At 65.5% G+C, this 14,478-nt stretch overlaps 1 protein-coding gene across 17 annotated transcripts in view; it reads left to right on the forward strand.

Moving 5' to 3' along the window:
* The window catches only part of KCNQ2 (potassium voltage-gated channel subfamily Q member 2), a 54,149-nt gene that overhangs the window by 29,895 nt on the left and 9,776 nt on the right, over nucleotides 1–14,478 (forward strand). For 4 of the 17 annotated variants that reach the window (XM_023250975.2, XM_023250972.2, XM_023250982.2 and 1 more), the window contains 5 exons: nucleotides 1,456–1,524; nucleotides 4,730–4,759; nucleotides 11,971–12,194; nucleotides 12,737–12,845; nucleotides 13,179–13,310. In XM_023250975.2, the coding sequence (XP_023106743.1) occupies nucleotides 1,456–1,524; nucleotides 4,730–4,759; nucleotides 11,971–12,194; nucleotides 12,737–12,845; nucleotides 13,179–13,310 (564 nt within the window). Of the gene's footprint in view, nucleotides 1–1,455; nucleotides 1,525–4,729; nucleotides 4,760–8,555; nucleotides 8,646–8,745; nucleotides 8,800–11,970; nucleotides 12,195–12,736; nucleotides 12,846–13,178; nucleotides 13,311–14,478 lie in introns of all 17 variants that reach the window. The other 13 variants (XM_023250971.2, XM_023250969.2, XM_023250978.2 and 10 more) reach the window with 6 other exon arrangements.

The following is a 14,478-nucleotide window of genomic DNA, read 5'->3' on the forward strand; positions in this document are numbered from 1 at the left end:
AGGGGAGGGGGAGGGGGAGCGAGCTCACTGGTCTCCCCTTCGCAGCCAGCTCTGAGGCTGTGACCTCAGACCAAGGGCAGGCCGCCCTCAGGGAAGTGTGGCCGGACAAGGAGGGGTGTGGAGAGGCCTGGCCGTCAGCACAGAGGACTCAGGGCAGCCAGCAAGCCTACTGTGGAGGCACGGGGGAGCCATTGAGTGACGTCACGTGAAGGCGGGCGGTGGGGGGTGGGGGGTGGAGCGGATCACACCTGATAGCGGGTGAGGGCTGAGCCGGAAGTGGCCGTGCCCTCCACACCAAGTAAAGGCTCCGACGCTGATCCTTGACCAGGGCCACGGGGGGTCTGGACGGGGCAGTGGTCCCCAGGGTCAGGAAGGACAGGGGCTGAGGACAGGACGATAGGGATGGGGCTGAGGCTGGGTGGGGGTCTTTGAGCATGGTTTTAAAGGAGTGGTTGGGACTCCACTTGAGGACGAGTAGGGGTCACAGAGCTGGGGGGGGGGTCACAGTGCAGGATGGGGGCTGGGTCAGGAAGGAGCAGGGGCGTTTCCTCCTTACGCTGAGATGAGAAATGTGTGAGGCAGAAAGTGGTGAGCTCCCGAGTCAGGGGAGGGTGGGTGAGGAGGGACAGAACTTGCCCCAGGAGTTGGGAGGGGACTGGGGTCCCCCCTCCCCCGTTAGCCCCTCTGGTCCTGCAGCTGGGGTCGGGGAGGCCCGAGGTCCCCCAGGAACCTGGCAGGATTTACAGATCTCTGCCTTGGTGTCAAGGCGGAGACTTGACTGTCCCCTTGGCTCCTGTGGAAGTCCTGCCTGGAGCTGCCCAGTGGCCACATGGGCGAACGCCCACCTGCGGGCGGGGGCTGGGCAGCAGGCTGTCCTGGGTGGGCGTGGCCCGGCCAGGGAAGAGGGGGCTTGGAGCAGAGCCTTTTCTTCCAGCTGTCCAGGCCGCCCATCTGCAGCGGGCTTCTCTCTGCCCAGCAAAGCCCTTTTCTGTGACCTCGGTCCCTGCCCTGGCTTTGCAGGGCGGGATCTGGGACCATGAGTATGTTGGGATGCTGTTTGCAACGGTACTGCCCCTCGGGGGTGTTCAGGGATTGGGAAGGGAGAGGAGACGGTACATGGCCCCCCAACCTGTCCTCCGGTGCCCTTCTAGACACTCCCACACTCTCCATGGACGGCCCAGGTGCTGTTCCTGCCCCCCTGCCGTGCATGTTGCTCACTGCCCGCCTCCAGCGCCACGGACCCCAGGAGAAGTGTAGCCCAGAGAGTGCGGGTGGCCCCCCAGGGCCACCACTGCCGGGGAGCCGTCCCCTCCCTCTGCCTGGGACAGGCCACACCCATGCCCCCAGCATTAACACCGTAGGTGCCTGTGTGTGCAGTGGACGCTGGTGAGAGCAGGGGTGAGGGTCCCCCAGGCCTAGGCGGCCAGAAGCTCACTGTGCCTCTTCTCGCCACAGACTGATCCCGCCGCTCAACCAGCTGGAGCTGCTTCGGAACCTCAAGAGTAAATCTGGGCTCACCTTCAGGTCAGCAGAGGGCGCCTGGGCTGGAGCTCAGGGGGCAGCTGGGGTGGGGGGGGAGTCTCAGCCCTCCTGGGGGTCCTCGGTGAGGGGCAGGCAGCCACAGGAGGTCCCCGGCACTGCTGGCCACGGGGCCTGGTGGTCTTGGTGGTTTCCAAAGCTTCTGCTGACCTGGTTGAGGCTCCGATCTCCAGAGGGTGGCCGGTGTGGGGGGTGGGCACAGAGGGTGCTGCTCTGTGTGGGGCCAGGGACTCCTCCCGTGGCTGGTGTGCCAGCCCCAGGCAGGGGAGAGTCCATCCCTACATCTCTCCGGAGCAGCGGGCGGACGCACACGCTACGGTGCCTGCTGGTTCTCTCGTAATCCCCCCAAATCTGCGACTCGAGTGCAGGGGCACAGAGCCGGGTGTGTGGAGGAGTGGCCGCCTGGGCCCCCGCGCAGAGGGCTGCCCTGCGCGGCTTGCCGCCTCTGAAGAGGGGTCAGCGGGGTGGGCCACCCGTAAGGGTTGAGCGGTGACCCCCATCCCCTGAAGGTATGTCTGCGCCCCGGAACTCGTGAACACAGCCTTCTTTGGAAAAAAGCTTTATAGGTGTTATTACGCGAAGGATCTCAACATGAAACCATTCTGGATTAGCATGGGCCCTAAATCTCAAGACAGCATGTCCGCGTGAGGGGAGGCAGAGGTGGGAGGGATGTGGCCAGGGGCCCAGGATGCCTGGGGCCACCAGGAGCTGGGAGAGGCAGGAGGGACACCCCCCCCCCCCCGAGGCCCTGCCCGGAGCCTCAGGGGATCTCGTCCTCCCCAGCTCGACGGAGTAGCTCTGTGTTGTGTAGACTGCCTGGTGTGTGCTCCTGTGCGGCCTGGCAGATGAGTGCAGGTCTGTAACCAGACGTTAGGAGCCTGTGGCACTACCCACGGTGCCTGGGATGGGATATGGGAGAGGACGGTCTGGAAGAAATGGAAAAAAGACACAGGAAAGTCCTGGGTTCCCTGGAGGAAATGATTGACGGGAAACACGGCCGTGGGGGTGGTTCCAGTAAGAGCTCCGGGGAGTGAGGAGCGTGGCGGGGACGGTCTGGTCAGGGCACAGGCCGCTGGAGGGTGCCGTACGCGCTGCTGGTGAGGTCTTGCATGGAAATGGGGATCGCTGGCTACGGGAGGAAGGCCACTCTTGTCACAGACGGTGGCAGACAGGCCGAACCTCATGGAAGACACTGTCTGGGGCGGTGAAGGGAAATTGAATCAACCTCAGAGCAGAGAAGCCAGTGCCTGAAGACTCGGGGCCGCGGCCCCGTCGAGACTGCGGGGGACACAAAGTTAGGAGATGCGCTCTGGAAGGAGGGTCGTGGGCGGGGACAGCCTTGGTGGGAGAGCTCCGTGTGTTGCCGGGCGGGTCTAAGCTCTCTTGGCAGAGGCGGTAAGGTGGGTCACCCGGGAGAGGTGTGGGAACCCTCCTGCACAACTGCCTGTCCCCGTGGCGTGTGCGGGAGGCCCACGCGGCTATTAGGAATTTATAGCAGCATGCCCTGGCCGGCAGGGACAGACAGACTGAGGGAAGGAGGGCTTGGCAGTCTGGGGACCCGCGGGCAGGAGACAGGCTGACGGAGTTCCCCAGCCACAAACACGCTGGGCCTTCGGGGCGAGGGGAGAACGGCTGGGGCCCGGGCGGGTGCGGGGCGGGTTCAGGCCGGGGCCGCTGGAGACCACCGAGGCTCTTGTGACCAAGAGGGGTTTCCTGCTGGGTCTCAGACCTTGGGCACTGGTGACCCTTTGTGCCTTCCAACTTCTCCCTGTTTGGGTGGGCCTGTCTGGGCCTGTCTGTCCTGTTGTATTTTGGGGACAGATCACTGGTTTTCTAGAGTTGACAGGTCCCCACCTGGAGAGGACTTTTACCCAAGTGTGGATCACATGCACTTTTCCTCGCATCTGGCCCAGATGAACGAGACCCCGCGATTATGGGTTCTCTGAGCTACTGAGCGTTAGTTGAGATTTGGACGTAGGGCTGATACTGTCATGGGTTGAGACTTTGGGGTGTTGGGGTGTAAGGTGGACATGAATTTTGGGGTGCTAAGGCACAGACCGTAGTGGGTTTAGTGGTGGCCCCCGGAAGGTGTCCATGCCCTTGAACCGTGAGTGGACCTCATTTGGGAAAGGGGGGTTTGAAGATGTAGCTAAGGATCTCAAGGGAAGGTCATCCTGGATTGGGGTGCCCCTAGACCCAGGGACACGTGTCCTGGAAAGACCAGACACAGAAGAGAAGCCCTGTGACAGGGAGGTGGAGACTGGAGGGACACGGCCACAAGCTCAGGAGTGCAAGGGGCCCCCAGGGGCCGGGAGAGGAGGAGGGACCCCACGCTCCGGCCCCAGGCGGGGAGCTGCGGACCGACACCTGGATTTCTGACTTCTGGCCTCCAAACTGGAAGAGAAGCTCCCGTGGTTTTAAGCCGCCAGATTTGTGGGTCTTTGTAATACCGTCACCAGAGACTCACCGCGCGGCTCTTGGCGTCTGAGCTCCAGGGCGGCTACAGGACGGGCATGAGGGGTCCCACGGAGGCCTCTGCACCCCGCGTCGCTGGACTGTGGGCAGTCTGGCACCCCTCCTGCCTCCTCTGGCACACGGATCCGCCAGCCACAGCAGGACGGTACCTGTTCCGCCAAGACTTTGGACACGCCCCGAAGAGCCCACTCGGGTCACCTGCGGTTGCCCCGCGATTCAGCCGAGGAAAGTCCAAGCCGCCAGCCTTCCATTCAGTTCATGAAGAGCGTGGGCCCTGGAAGTCACCTACCCCCAGTCAGGGTGCGCTGGAGAATTGCCCTGGGCCGAGCCAAGCACAGGCCCGGGACCACAGCCCCGTGGCCTCTCCGCTGGGAAACAACACGGAGAAGAGTGACCCCAAGAAGCCACAGTGGGAGCCAGAACTGGGGCAACTGTCCGTCCCGAACCTTGGCTCTGGAGCCGGAACCCTCCGGCTTTTCCATCTACGCTCAGTTAATGTTGGCGGTTCTCATTAAAACGTGTGCCCCTCACGTGGGGTCTCGAGCACTTCCAGAATTCCCTCTTTCCTCCAGGACCTGCCTCCTCGGGCCCTCCAGGGGCGGGTGGGCCTGAGGTGGGGCTGGGTGGGGCTGGGGGGCGGGTCCACTGGGCCCTGCGTGGGGTCGGGTCCGCCTGACCGACCTGCTGCTAACAGTCTTGTCGCTTCTGTTTAAAGGAAGGAGCCTCAGCCGGAGCCCTCTCCAAGGTCAGTGCCCGCTTGCCCCCCGCTGCCCCGGGTATGCTGCCGTGCGTGGGGGCTGGCCCCTCCGTGTCTGTGCACTGTCATCGCGGGCCCTGTGCCCACGTGTGGAACTGTGTGTCTGGACCCTGCCGGCCACGCTGTGGGCCCTTAAATCACTTTGCCTGTGCTCAGCGCCCCCCGTCCGCCCCTGGCCCTGAGGCAGGAGACCTCTGCGAGCACCCCTAGTCCAGGGCAGGGCCAGACGCCCTCTCCCTGCCTCGTGCCTCTTTGGTGGAAACTGAGCCCCGGCCCTGTGAGTGTTTGCCTGTCCGGCCCCTGCAGGTGCCGCCTTCCGGTGTGCAGTCAGGCAGGTTAGAGACGGGGTCGCCCCCAACCCCACCGTGTGCGGGGACTCCGAGGGCTATCTCTGCTGGGAGCAGAGAAGGGCTGATAGCAATCTGATGTTTTCCTGTACTAAGAAGAAAATCGACTGTTTCATGACTTCCAAGTCTGATAAACCCCAGCCTGCCTGTGTATCACCATGCTGAGCTTGGGGTGCCCCCCCCCCAACACCCTGCCGCGAGTCTAGTCCCTTCTGGACCGCAGGCCACTTAACTGGCCGCTCAAGTTAGGCTGAGCTCTACCCTCTCCATGCACCGGGGGAGGGCACGCTCCTCCCCCCCACGTTCCCCCAGAGGGGGTGACAGAAGACTGGCCACACTCTTGCCCCGAACCAGCCGCTGGAGCAAGGGTGACCAGCCCCTCAAAGCGGCTAAGAAAGCCGACCCTGGACCTGGCTGGTTTACCTGGCACACAGACCCCGTGCTCACCATCAGGGGGGATGCAGAGCACGTGCCCAGCACGGCCTGGCGTGTGGGGGACCGGGGGGGCTGCCCCCTGCGTCCTCAGTCCCCATCGCTGCTGCTGTGTCGGCCCTTCCGCACCCTGAGCCCGGGGGAGGCGGGCCCGCAGCTCTGCCCCGGTCCATCTGAGGCCCCCCGGCCTCGTGCGGCCTCTCGTTCTCCTCCCCACGACTCTCGTCTCAGCGTCTCTCTCTCTCTCTCTCTCCTGCCCTCCCCCCAATTTGGACACTCTTGCCTGCCCCCCCAAGTGCCTTTAATCTTGTCACTGCCCTTCTTGGGCCCCTTTCACGTCCGTCTGTCTTTGGGGAGGAGGTGGCTGACCCTGAAAGCAGGACTCAAGGTGAGGACACACGGGAGCCCTCCCCCGGGCTCTCCGGTACGTTCCGTGGCTCCCCTCTCCCTGCTTTCCGCACACCACTCCTCTGTCTCCTCCCTGTGTGTCCATGTGTCCCTGCCTGCCCGTGACCCAGTGGCTTCCCCGAGGGCTGGCCTGGCCCGGCCCTCCTCCTGGCGCACCCCGGGCTGAGCCCTGGGGACAGAAGGCCTCTCCTGGGACGTACGCTTGTCAGCTGGGTGACGGAGGGCAGCATTTCTGTCCCCTCACTCGGGGTGGCCACAGATCCCCTTTTCGGCAGCCAGAGCACCGTAGGGATGCCAGAAATTCTTCTGCCGCCAGGGCCCCCGAGGGGGTGGGCCTGTCCCGGGGCTGCCGGGCAAGGGGGCCCTGTTCCGTGAAGTGCTAACGGGGGTGCGGTTCCCCAGCCCCTCCTGCACGGCAGTGGGAGGTAGTGGCCTCCTGCCACCTGCCACCTGCGTGCCAGGATCCCGCTGGCACGCACCAGTCTGGGCAGGTGGATGGGTGGGCACAGGGGCCCTCACTCAGCTGCCGTGAGACCCCCTCCCAGTCCTGGCTCACGACGGGCGTGCGCCCCAGCTGTGTTGGGGTCCTCGGCTGGGCCGGTGTCAGACCAAGGCCGTCTGTGCCCGGCCAGGGTGCGGGGGCAGGCCGCGGGGTCTCGGGCTGAGCCGCTCTGGGTGTGTCTGATCTGCCCTTCGCCCCATCCCACTTCTCACTGCCCCCCACCCCCCGTGCCTGGAGGAGACCCCCCGTCCTCCAGCTGCTTTCCCCTTGTCTGTGTGGGTCCCTCCTCGTCGAGGCAGCCACGTGCTGTGTCCGAGTGCCTGTCTGTTCAGTCTGGTCTTGGTGAGTGTCTGTGGGTACCTCTTCCACTCACTCAACCCCCAGGCCCCCTGGGCGTGCCTGCCCACCCCTCCCGGACCCTTGCTGTCCGCTGGCGGTTCTCAGACCGGCCGGAGCTCCGCTTGGCTGCTGCGGGCAGGGAAACCCCAGCGCTGGCCTGAGCCCCGAAGGAACGAGCCCCTGAGCTGGGGGGCCTTGAGCCACGAGGCCCGTGGGGCAGTGCTCAGGGAGGCCGTGGGTACCCCCCGGCTCTGGTCAGGCTCTCAGCGCACTGTCCCATGGGGGCGCCGCTGGCCACGTGTGACCGGTTCAGGTTTTACTACACACGAGAGCCAGTCCTCCGACGCAGGTGCTCAGGAAGCAGGCAGCGGGCGGACAGGTGGGTGGTTATGTCTTCGGTGCAGCTGGGAACGTGTCCCCAGGCAGTGTTGGGCCCTTCCGGGGCCGGCGTCTATGCTGGGACTTTTGAAGGCAGCAAAGCTGTTTGGGGGGGTTGGACAAAGCTAAGGTCCTTCTAAGGCGCTGGAGGCAAAGCCCATCCCCCCATCACCCTCTTGCCCTGGACAGAGCCTCTGGGTGGTGGGGGCTGGGGGCCGTGTGCAGGCCCAGGGAGCCCCGGGGGGCGGGGGGGAGGCAGCAAGGGGCTCTCAGTCTTTAGCTGTGGTGGGACTGTGGCTGACGTAAGGGTGTGCCTTGGGCAAGAGCATTTGCCCCAAATTTGAGGGTCTTCTGTGGACAGAGCTGCTAGGTGGCAGGGGCGGGGGGGGGGTGGTCCGGGTCCTGGGGATACTGAGTCACAGGGAAGTTTGCCCCCACGTAGGGCACTTTCTGATACAGCTGGACCCCAGTTCCCTCACCGAGAGGACCCCACAGGGAGGAAGTCCTCCCTGGAGGGGAGGGGGCTGGGGGGCCCATGGCCCTCGGCCCCTGGGCCGGCATGGAGCGCTCTGGGCAGTCTGAGCTGTGCACTGGTGGGAGAGCTAAGTGTTGGGGACCGGAGGCGCCCTGTGGGGACGCCGGCAGGTGCCGCCAGTGTTTATGTGTGTGGACGTCGGGCAGCCCTGCCTGGGGCTGGGTTGTGTGAGCAGGGGGGAGGGGAGGGGTCGGCGTGTCTGGTTCCTGTGCCCGCGGTTTGAGAGCAGCTGTCTCAGGCCATAGCTGCAGGGGTGGGGGGAGGGAGGGTGGCCTCAGGAAGACCAAAGACTCTTGTGTGTTTTCACTTTTGCTTAAAAATGTGCACGATCTAGTGCAGAGAGATCTGGGGCCTTCGGGGGAGGTTCCTGGGGACCGCAGACCACTGGGGGAGCCTTTTCTGAGCTGCCCGGCAGGTCCAGCCCAGCCCAGCCCAGGGCTTCAGCACCGAGACCCGGACTGAACCGACTTGGGCGGTGCCCCCAAGGCCCCTTTGCTGAGCGTCCCTCCAGGGACAGGCAGCCACTGGCTCCTGGATGTGCCGAGGCCACTGCCGACCGGCGGCTGGCTGGGCTCGGCAAAGCCTCGGTGATCAGTTTGTGACGCCAGAGTGCACGCTTTCCCCCCCTAAGATGTGTGCTTTCCGGAATCCTGTCCATCTAGAACAAGCCTTTTGCCAAGTCTCGCCCGTGTATTATTTTTTGGTTGGCATGAAGATAGCAAAAAATAATACATTTTTAAGAAGACGTGGCCCAAAACTCTGACTCTGGAAGGAAAAGGTATTTTTGGAGGAAAAAAACGGGAATTTTTTTCTCCAAAAATAGGGCACTGTTTTCTTTTCCAGGCCGGCGGAAGACTCTCTGTGCAGGCCCCTCACTGTCATTGCTCAGACCCAAGTGCGGCTGCTGGACCCTGAGCCCAGGGCTGCATCAGGGTCGGCGTGGTGCCTCAGTGTACCTGTGCTTTCTGCCCGCTCGCCCGGCCCAGGCCCCTCTGGGCGCGCCCAGGACTAACTGTGCTCTCCTCATTTCCAGTAAAGGCAGACCGTGCAGAGAGTCCCTGTGTGGATGCTGCCCTGGACACTCTAGGTACCGCGGGCGTGTCGCACGGACCGACCATTGCTGCACGGCTGTACTCCACCTCCTCTCCCGCTCCAAACACTGCTTATTAGAGGTTCTAGATGAGTGAGGGCGAGGCTGGCACCCCGCCCCGGCCCCCCAGGCCCCAATTCTGATTGGCAACTCGGCCTCCACGGCCCCTCGCGGCGGAGCCCCGGGCCCCCTCTGATTCCAAATGACGGCCGGTGACGGTGCTGGCTGCTGGCGGCACAGATGCTTTTGTCCCCAAGCCAAACGATGCCCTGCTCCAAGCAGGAGGTGGGGGGGGGGGGGGGGCCGGCCAGGGGCTCTGAGGCCAGGAAGGGCGCCGGTGGTTTCCGGGGTCCTCATCGCTCTCCGGTGAGCCTTCCCTCCGGGGCTCGCCATCTAGCACCTCTACTATGCACCGAGGGTGGCCACTCCTCCCCGGCCGCCTCACCTGCGGGAGGCATCTCCGTCCTGTGTGTGCGGGCTCCCCGTGGCCCTGACACACCAGACGCGCCGGAAAGCCAGAGGCCCACGGCCCCCCCTTCCCCCTACAGGCCTGGTTTTGGGCGGACCGGAAACGGCCCCCTGCCCCGTGGGCTCCTTGTCCGCACCTTTACTCTCCGTCCACTGTCTGCTGTGGGGTGTGTGGAAGCGTCTGTCCTGCTTGCTCTGGGTCCCCACCCCCGCCCCGTCCCCCTCCCGCCTGCCCCCCTCCCCGGCCAGAGCAGCACGCAGCCCCACGGCGTGTGGGCAGCTGCACTCGCCTGTCATCTTGTGCATGTGGCGGTGCTGGCCCTGGGCGCACGGGTGTCGAGCGGCGGGCGTGGGGAGGGGCTGTGCAGCAGGACCAGGGGCAGGGGCATGCTTGCCCACCTGCATCTCTGCATGCCTCGAGTCCCCACCGGAGGCGGCGCTTGGGGGACACTCGCAGCTCCGGGACCGGAGGCGTTGGGCCCCGGCAGAAGCTGACTCGCTTGTCCAGAGCTTGTGTCCAGGGGGCTTCTGGCCACAGGCTGGGCCCTCGGGTAAGGGGCCGTGGTCAGGCTGCTGGGGGACCAGACGGCCAGTCCAGGAGCCCAGGCCAAGCTCAGCCTCACGGATGCCCCGTCATCGTTCGCACTTTCCCTGGGCATCCGTGGTCGAGCGCGGGCGGGAGGTCCTCCCCGCGGATGCTGGCTCCCTCCCCGCTGAGCTGGGCCCCGGCTGTGCAGACCCAAGCGTGGCCGATGTCGGTGCGGGCCTCCCCCCTTCCCCCTCCCCTCCCCCGGGTATTTAGGGTTTCGCTGTGGGCAGCAGGCAGGGGAGGAGAAGGCTGGGGCTTGGCTGTCTCCCCCAGACCCTCCGGAACCTGCTCCCCTTGTCCCGTGTGAATGCCAGAGCACTGGTGCCAGGAGAGACCGCCCTTGCACACACACGGCGGTCTCGTCCAGGGGTCTCTCCGCCGGAGCAGGTGGCCAGAGCCCCAGCCCGCGTTGGTTTGCTTCTGTCCTTGGCTTGTGAGGTTATTAAGGCAGCCCTTCCCTCGACCCCTGCTGCAGCAGGGGCTGCGTGGACACCTGGACGTGGGGCGGGTCTGGGGGACCGGGGGCCGGGTGCTGCACACACTGAGCTGTGCAGTCTGGGCACCCACATGGCGGCCTCTTGCGGCAGAGCGTCCCTCACCAGTCTGCACATTCCGAGAGCTGGGACAGCAAGGCCTTCCTGTGGCTCCGTCCTCGAGACGGCTGCGTGGGGCCCAGCTCCGGGGGCTCAGCGGGGCCGTTGCTTCGTACGGTCTCCCTGGACCAGCTGTTGATCTCCGTTGGGAAGGAGGAGGTCGTCTGTGCGGAGGGCCGCACGGTGCCTGGATTCCGGCGTCCCTCGCACCCGTCTGGCCTTCTTGGCCGTGTGCTGGGCACAGCCGTTACGGGCTCGGGCCAGTGTCCTGAGCCAGCAGATGCCTGCTCCACCCGAGTGGGATCCACACCGCAGCTCAACTTCTATCTCTTACGGGCTCCTTTCTTCCCTTTTTCCCTGTCCTGGGGATACCTGCTCACTAGCAGACGGGTGATCTCAGCTGCTCAGGGAGGTGGGAGGGGATGCTGTGTCCAGGCTGGGTAGACCAGGCCACTGGCCGTCTCTTCTCCGTGGCCAGTCATGTCTGCGCCGTCTCAGGGACCTGTCTCGGCTGTGGGTTCTGGTTGGGGCCGATGGGGGTGGCTGACCCAGGGGAGCCACAGTGGGGTCTGGCGATGTCTGAATGGCGAGCAGGTGATGGTGGCTTCCCGGTGACAGCAGAGGCCCCCGTCGGGCCCCGGGAGCAGCGCAGGGCTTTGCTCAGAGGCTGTTCTAGAAAGTTCTGTGGCTCCTTGCATGTGCTGGGTGTGAGCAGGTTCACAGTTCACAAGAGCCATGCTCTTCCACAGTGGAAACTGTCCAGTGGGAGGAAGCCAGGGGCCAACTGGTCCCTGGGCCTGACCTGCCCCCGGGCCACAGTGACCCACTCCTGTCTCGTGGCTGCTGCCCAGAGGGTATCAGACCCAACTGCACAGGGAGGCCCGAGGACCCCTGGCTGGCCACGGTGGCCCCTCCCTGTGGCACGTCCCTTCCACCCCCTGGAAGTGTGGGCGTTCAGTTCCCGGATGCATCCTGTATGTGGGGGCGGGAGCCTGTGCTGGCCCTGGTGCCGGGGAGAGGGGACGAGCCTCACAGGACACCCCGGCCCCCTCCACGCTTCCATGCTTCCTGCTCCTGCTCCAAACCTTCCTCCAGGTGGCTCCCGGGGTTTGGCAGAAGGGGTTTTGGCAGCTGTGGACCTCACCCCCCCCAGACCCTGGGGCAGTTACGGGGTATGGAGGGGCAGGCAGGGAAACCAGAGAAGGTTGCCAGGGAAAAGCCACACCCACGGGGCATTTGGGGGCCCTCGTGCCGCAGAGTGTCACCGTGGAGTTGGAGACCTGGCAGGACAGTGTGGAGAAGACCCAGCACCTTTCCGTAGCACCCAAAGTGATTTAAGAGTCCACTGCCCCCCCCCCCCCCGCGGCCATGCCGAGCACTGAGGGGCCCTAGGGGCGCCCGTGTGTGCACGTGTCGGCGTGGGCTGTGAGCGGACGTTGGGGTGTGAGTGTCCTTTGCACAGTGACTTCTCTTGCTGTCTTTCTGTGTGTCCGCCCCTGTCGGTCCTCGTGGGAGCAGTCAGAAGGTCAGTTTGAAAGACCGTGTCTTCTCCAGCCCCCGAGGCGTGGCCGCCAAGGGGAAGGGGTCCCCGCAGGCCCAGACCGTCCGCCGGTCACCCAGTGCTGACCAGAGTCTGGAGGACAGTCCCAGCAAGGTGCCGAAGAGCTGGAGCTTTGGGGACCGTAGCCGGGCACGCCAGGCCTTCCGGATCAAGGGCGCCGCGTCCCGACAGAACTCAGAAGGTGGGTCAGGCCGCCGTCTGCCTGTGCTCTCGCTGTCCCCCGAGCACCACCCAGGGGCCCGGAGCCCCTTTGAGCAGCGACTCTCCTCGACCCTTTCTTCTGAGGTGCAACTCCCGTAACGTAAGGTCAGCCACATCACAGTGAGCACTTTGGTGGCAGTACACTTAGCTTTCATTCCAGCACATTCTTTGGCTCGGAGCAGACCTGCACCTGTTAGGGCCCCTCCCAGCCCCGGCCACTGCCAGGCTGCTGCTGCCCGTGTGCCTTGGCCTCCTCTGCACTTTTCACACAAGCGAGTCACGTGCTGTGTGCTTGCACGCCCGTGCGGGGCCACAAATCGGCTTCGTGCCTGTTCGTGGCTGGACGATCTTCCATGGTTTCTGTCCACTTTGAAGCCGTCCTGTGAGCCTCTCGGCTGAGGGGAGCAGGTGGGCTGGAAGGTGGCTTCCCAGGGAATCAGGGCACTGCTCGGGGGAGGGGGGCGGCCCCTCTGTCCTCGGTGCAGCTCCACCCCTCACGGGCCACATCTCGCTCCCGCCCAGAAGCGAGCCTCCCCGGGGAGGACGCCGCGGAGGACAACAAGAGCTGTAACTGCGAGTTTGTGACCGAAGATCTGACCCCAGGCCTCAAAGTCAGCATCCGGGCCGTGTGGTGAGGGACTCAGCTTCCGCTCTCTCTGGGATGCGGGCCCTCTGGGGGCTGGCGTGGGGGCGTGTGCTCTGGTGAGACACCTGTGCCTCGTGGCTCCCGTGGCCCCTCATGCCACGGCTGTCACCTACCCGTCCCGGGTGCAGAGCACGGAGGCTACCGGGAGGAGGCTCCCGTGGGGGGGGGCGGGGGACAAGGGTCGTCTGCACCCCAGGGCCCGGGAGTGGCCCGTGTACACAGAGGGTGGGAGACCGGCCCGGATGATCGTGGCGTCGGCCGGTGCCTGTTCTTGGAGGTGCTGGGGGTGCGCGGGGCTCACGGCTGCCCCCACCCCAGCGTGATGCGCTTCCTGGTGTCCAAGCGGAAGTTCAAAGAGAGCTTGCGGCCATACGACGTCATGGACGTGATCGAGCAGTACTCGGCCGGCCACCTGGACATGCTGTCCCGCATCAAGAACCTGCAGTCCAGGCAAGAGACCCCCCCGCCCCCTCCGCCCGCCAGCCCTGGGGCGTGGAGACTGGGTCTTTCTGGGCCACAGCCGGGGTGGCTCCGGAGGCCGGGGTGGCTCCGGCGGGTGGCGTCCCTCAGGGGCCAGCACGGGGGGGTGGGGGGCGACGTGGGGGTCCTCGTGCCGCCCCCGGGGGGCTGGCGGACAGGGCTGTGGGGACGCGGTGGTCGGCCCTGCCTGCCGCCGCCTCCGGGCCCTTCCTCTCGGGCCCCACGCCGGCCCTCCGTGGGCCTTCTGCACACCCTCGTGTGGTCTGTCTGTTGTAACCTTTCCGTTGTCTCTCCCTTCTCGCCCTCCTGCCCCCGCTCTGGTGGGCGAGCGTGTACGTGTGTGTGCATTCACATGCACGTGTGCGCGTGCGTGTATCGTGTGAACGCACACACGCGCGTGCACGGGTGTGGGCGCCTGCGGCCACGGTACAGGTGCACGTGTGTGCACACGTTATGCATGCGTGTGGCGTGTGCATGTGCCTCTGTGTGTGCTGTGGGTCCACGCATGTACGTGTGCACCCGTGCACACCGGTGTGCGTGCGTGTTGGGGGTGAGGGTGGTTGTCTCGAGAGAGGGAGCCGTGGGGTTTTGTGAGCCCCGCCGGGAGCTGCTGCTTATTCCAGGACAGGGGCTCGTCCACCCCTGTCCCTCACGGGCGGCCCCCTGCGTTCCAGGACACGTGTGAGGGGCTGGCCTCAGCAGGGCAGGTACACGCGTGTCCACGGACCCGGGCGCACAGCCGAGCACAGGCGCGGACACATGCACACACGTGTGTGTGGTGTAAGGAGCCCACGTGGCTGTTGCCGTGGTCTCTCTGGAAGTGAGTCACACGCTTCCGCCAGCAAGAGCCCCGCCCCTGCCCGTGGTCCCTCAGACTCCACTGGTCTGCCCCGGCCACCTGGGTCCTGGCTGCAGCAGGGTCCGGACGGTCAGGGGACAGTCGTAGGGCTCAGCCAGCTCCCCGGGCCCTGGCGGTAGTGAAGTCCTCGTCCTGGGGAGGGCAGTGTGCCCCTCCCGCACCTGGACGCCAGGGAAGGGTCTCTCTGGGCCTTAAGCTGCTCCCGTCGGGCGGGTAGCAGGGGGTGACCCTGTCCTCCACACGGCTGAGGCTGCGCGGTCAGCTGCTCACCGTCCCCCA

Source organism: Felis catus, chromosome A3 (assembly GCF_018350175.1).
Source record: "Felis catus isolate Fca126 chromosome A3, F.catus_Fca126_mat1.0, whole genome shotgun sequence".
In the NCBI taxonomy this organism is placed as follows: Eukaryota; Metazoa; Chordata; class Mammalia; order Carnivora; family Felidae; genus Felis; species Felis catus.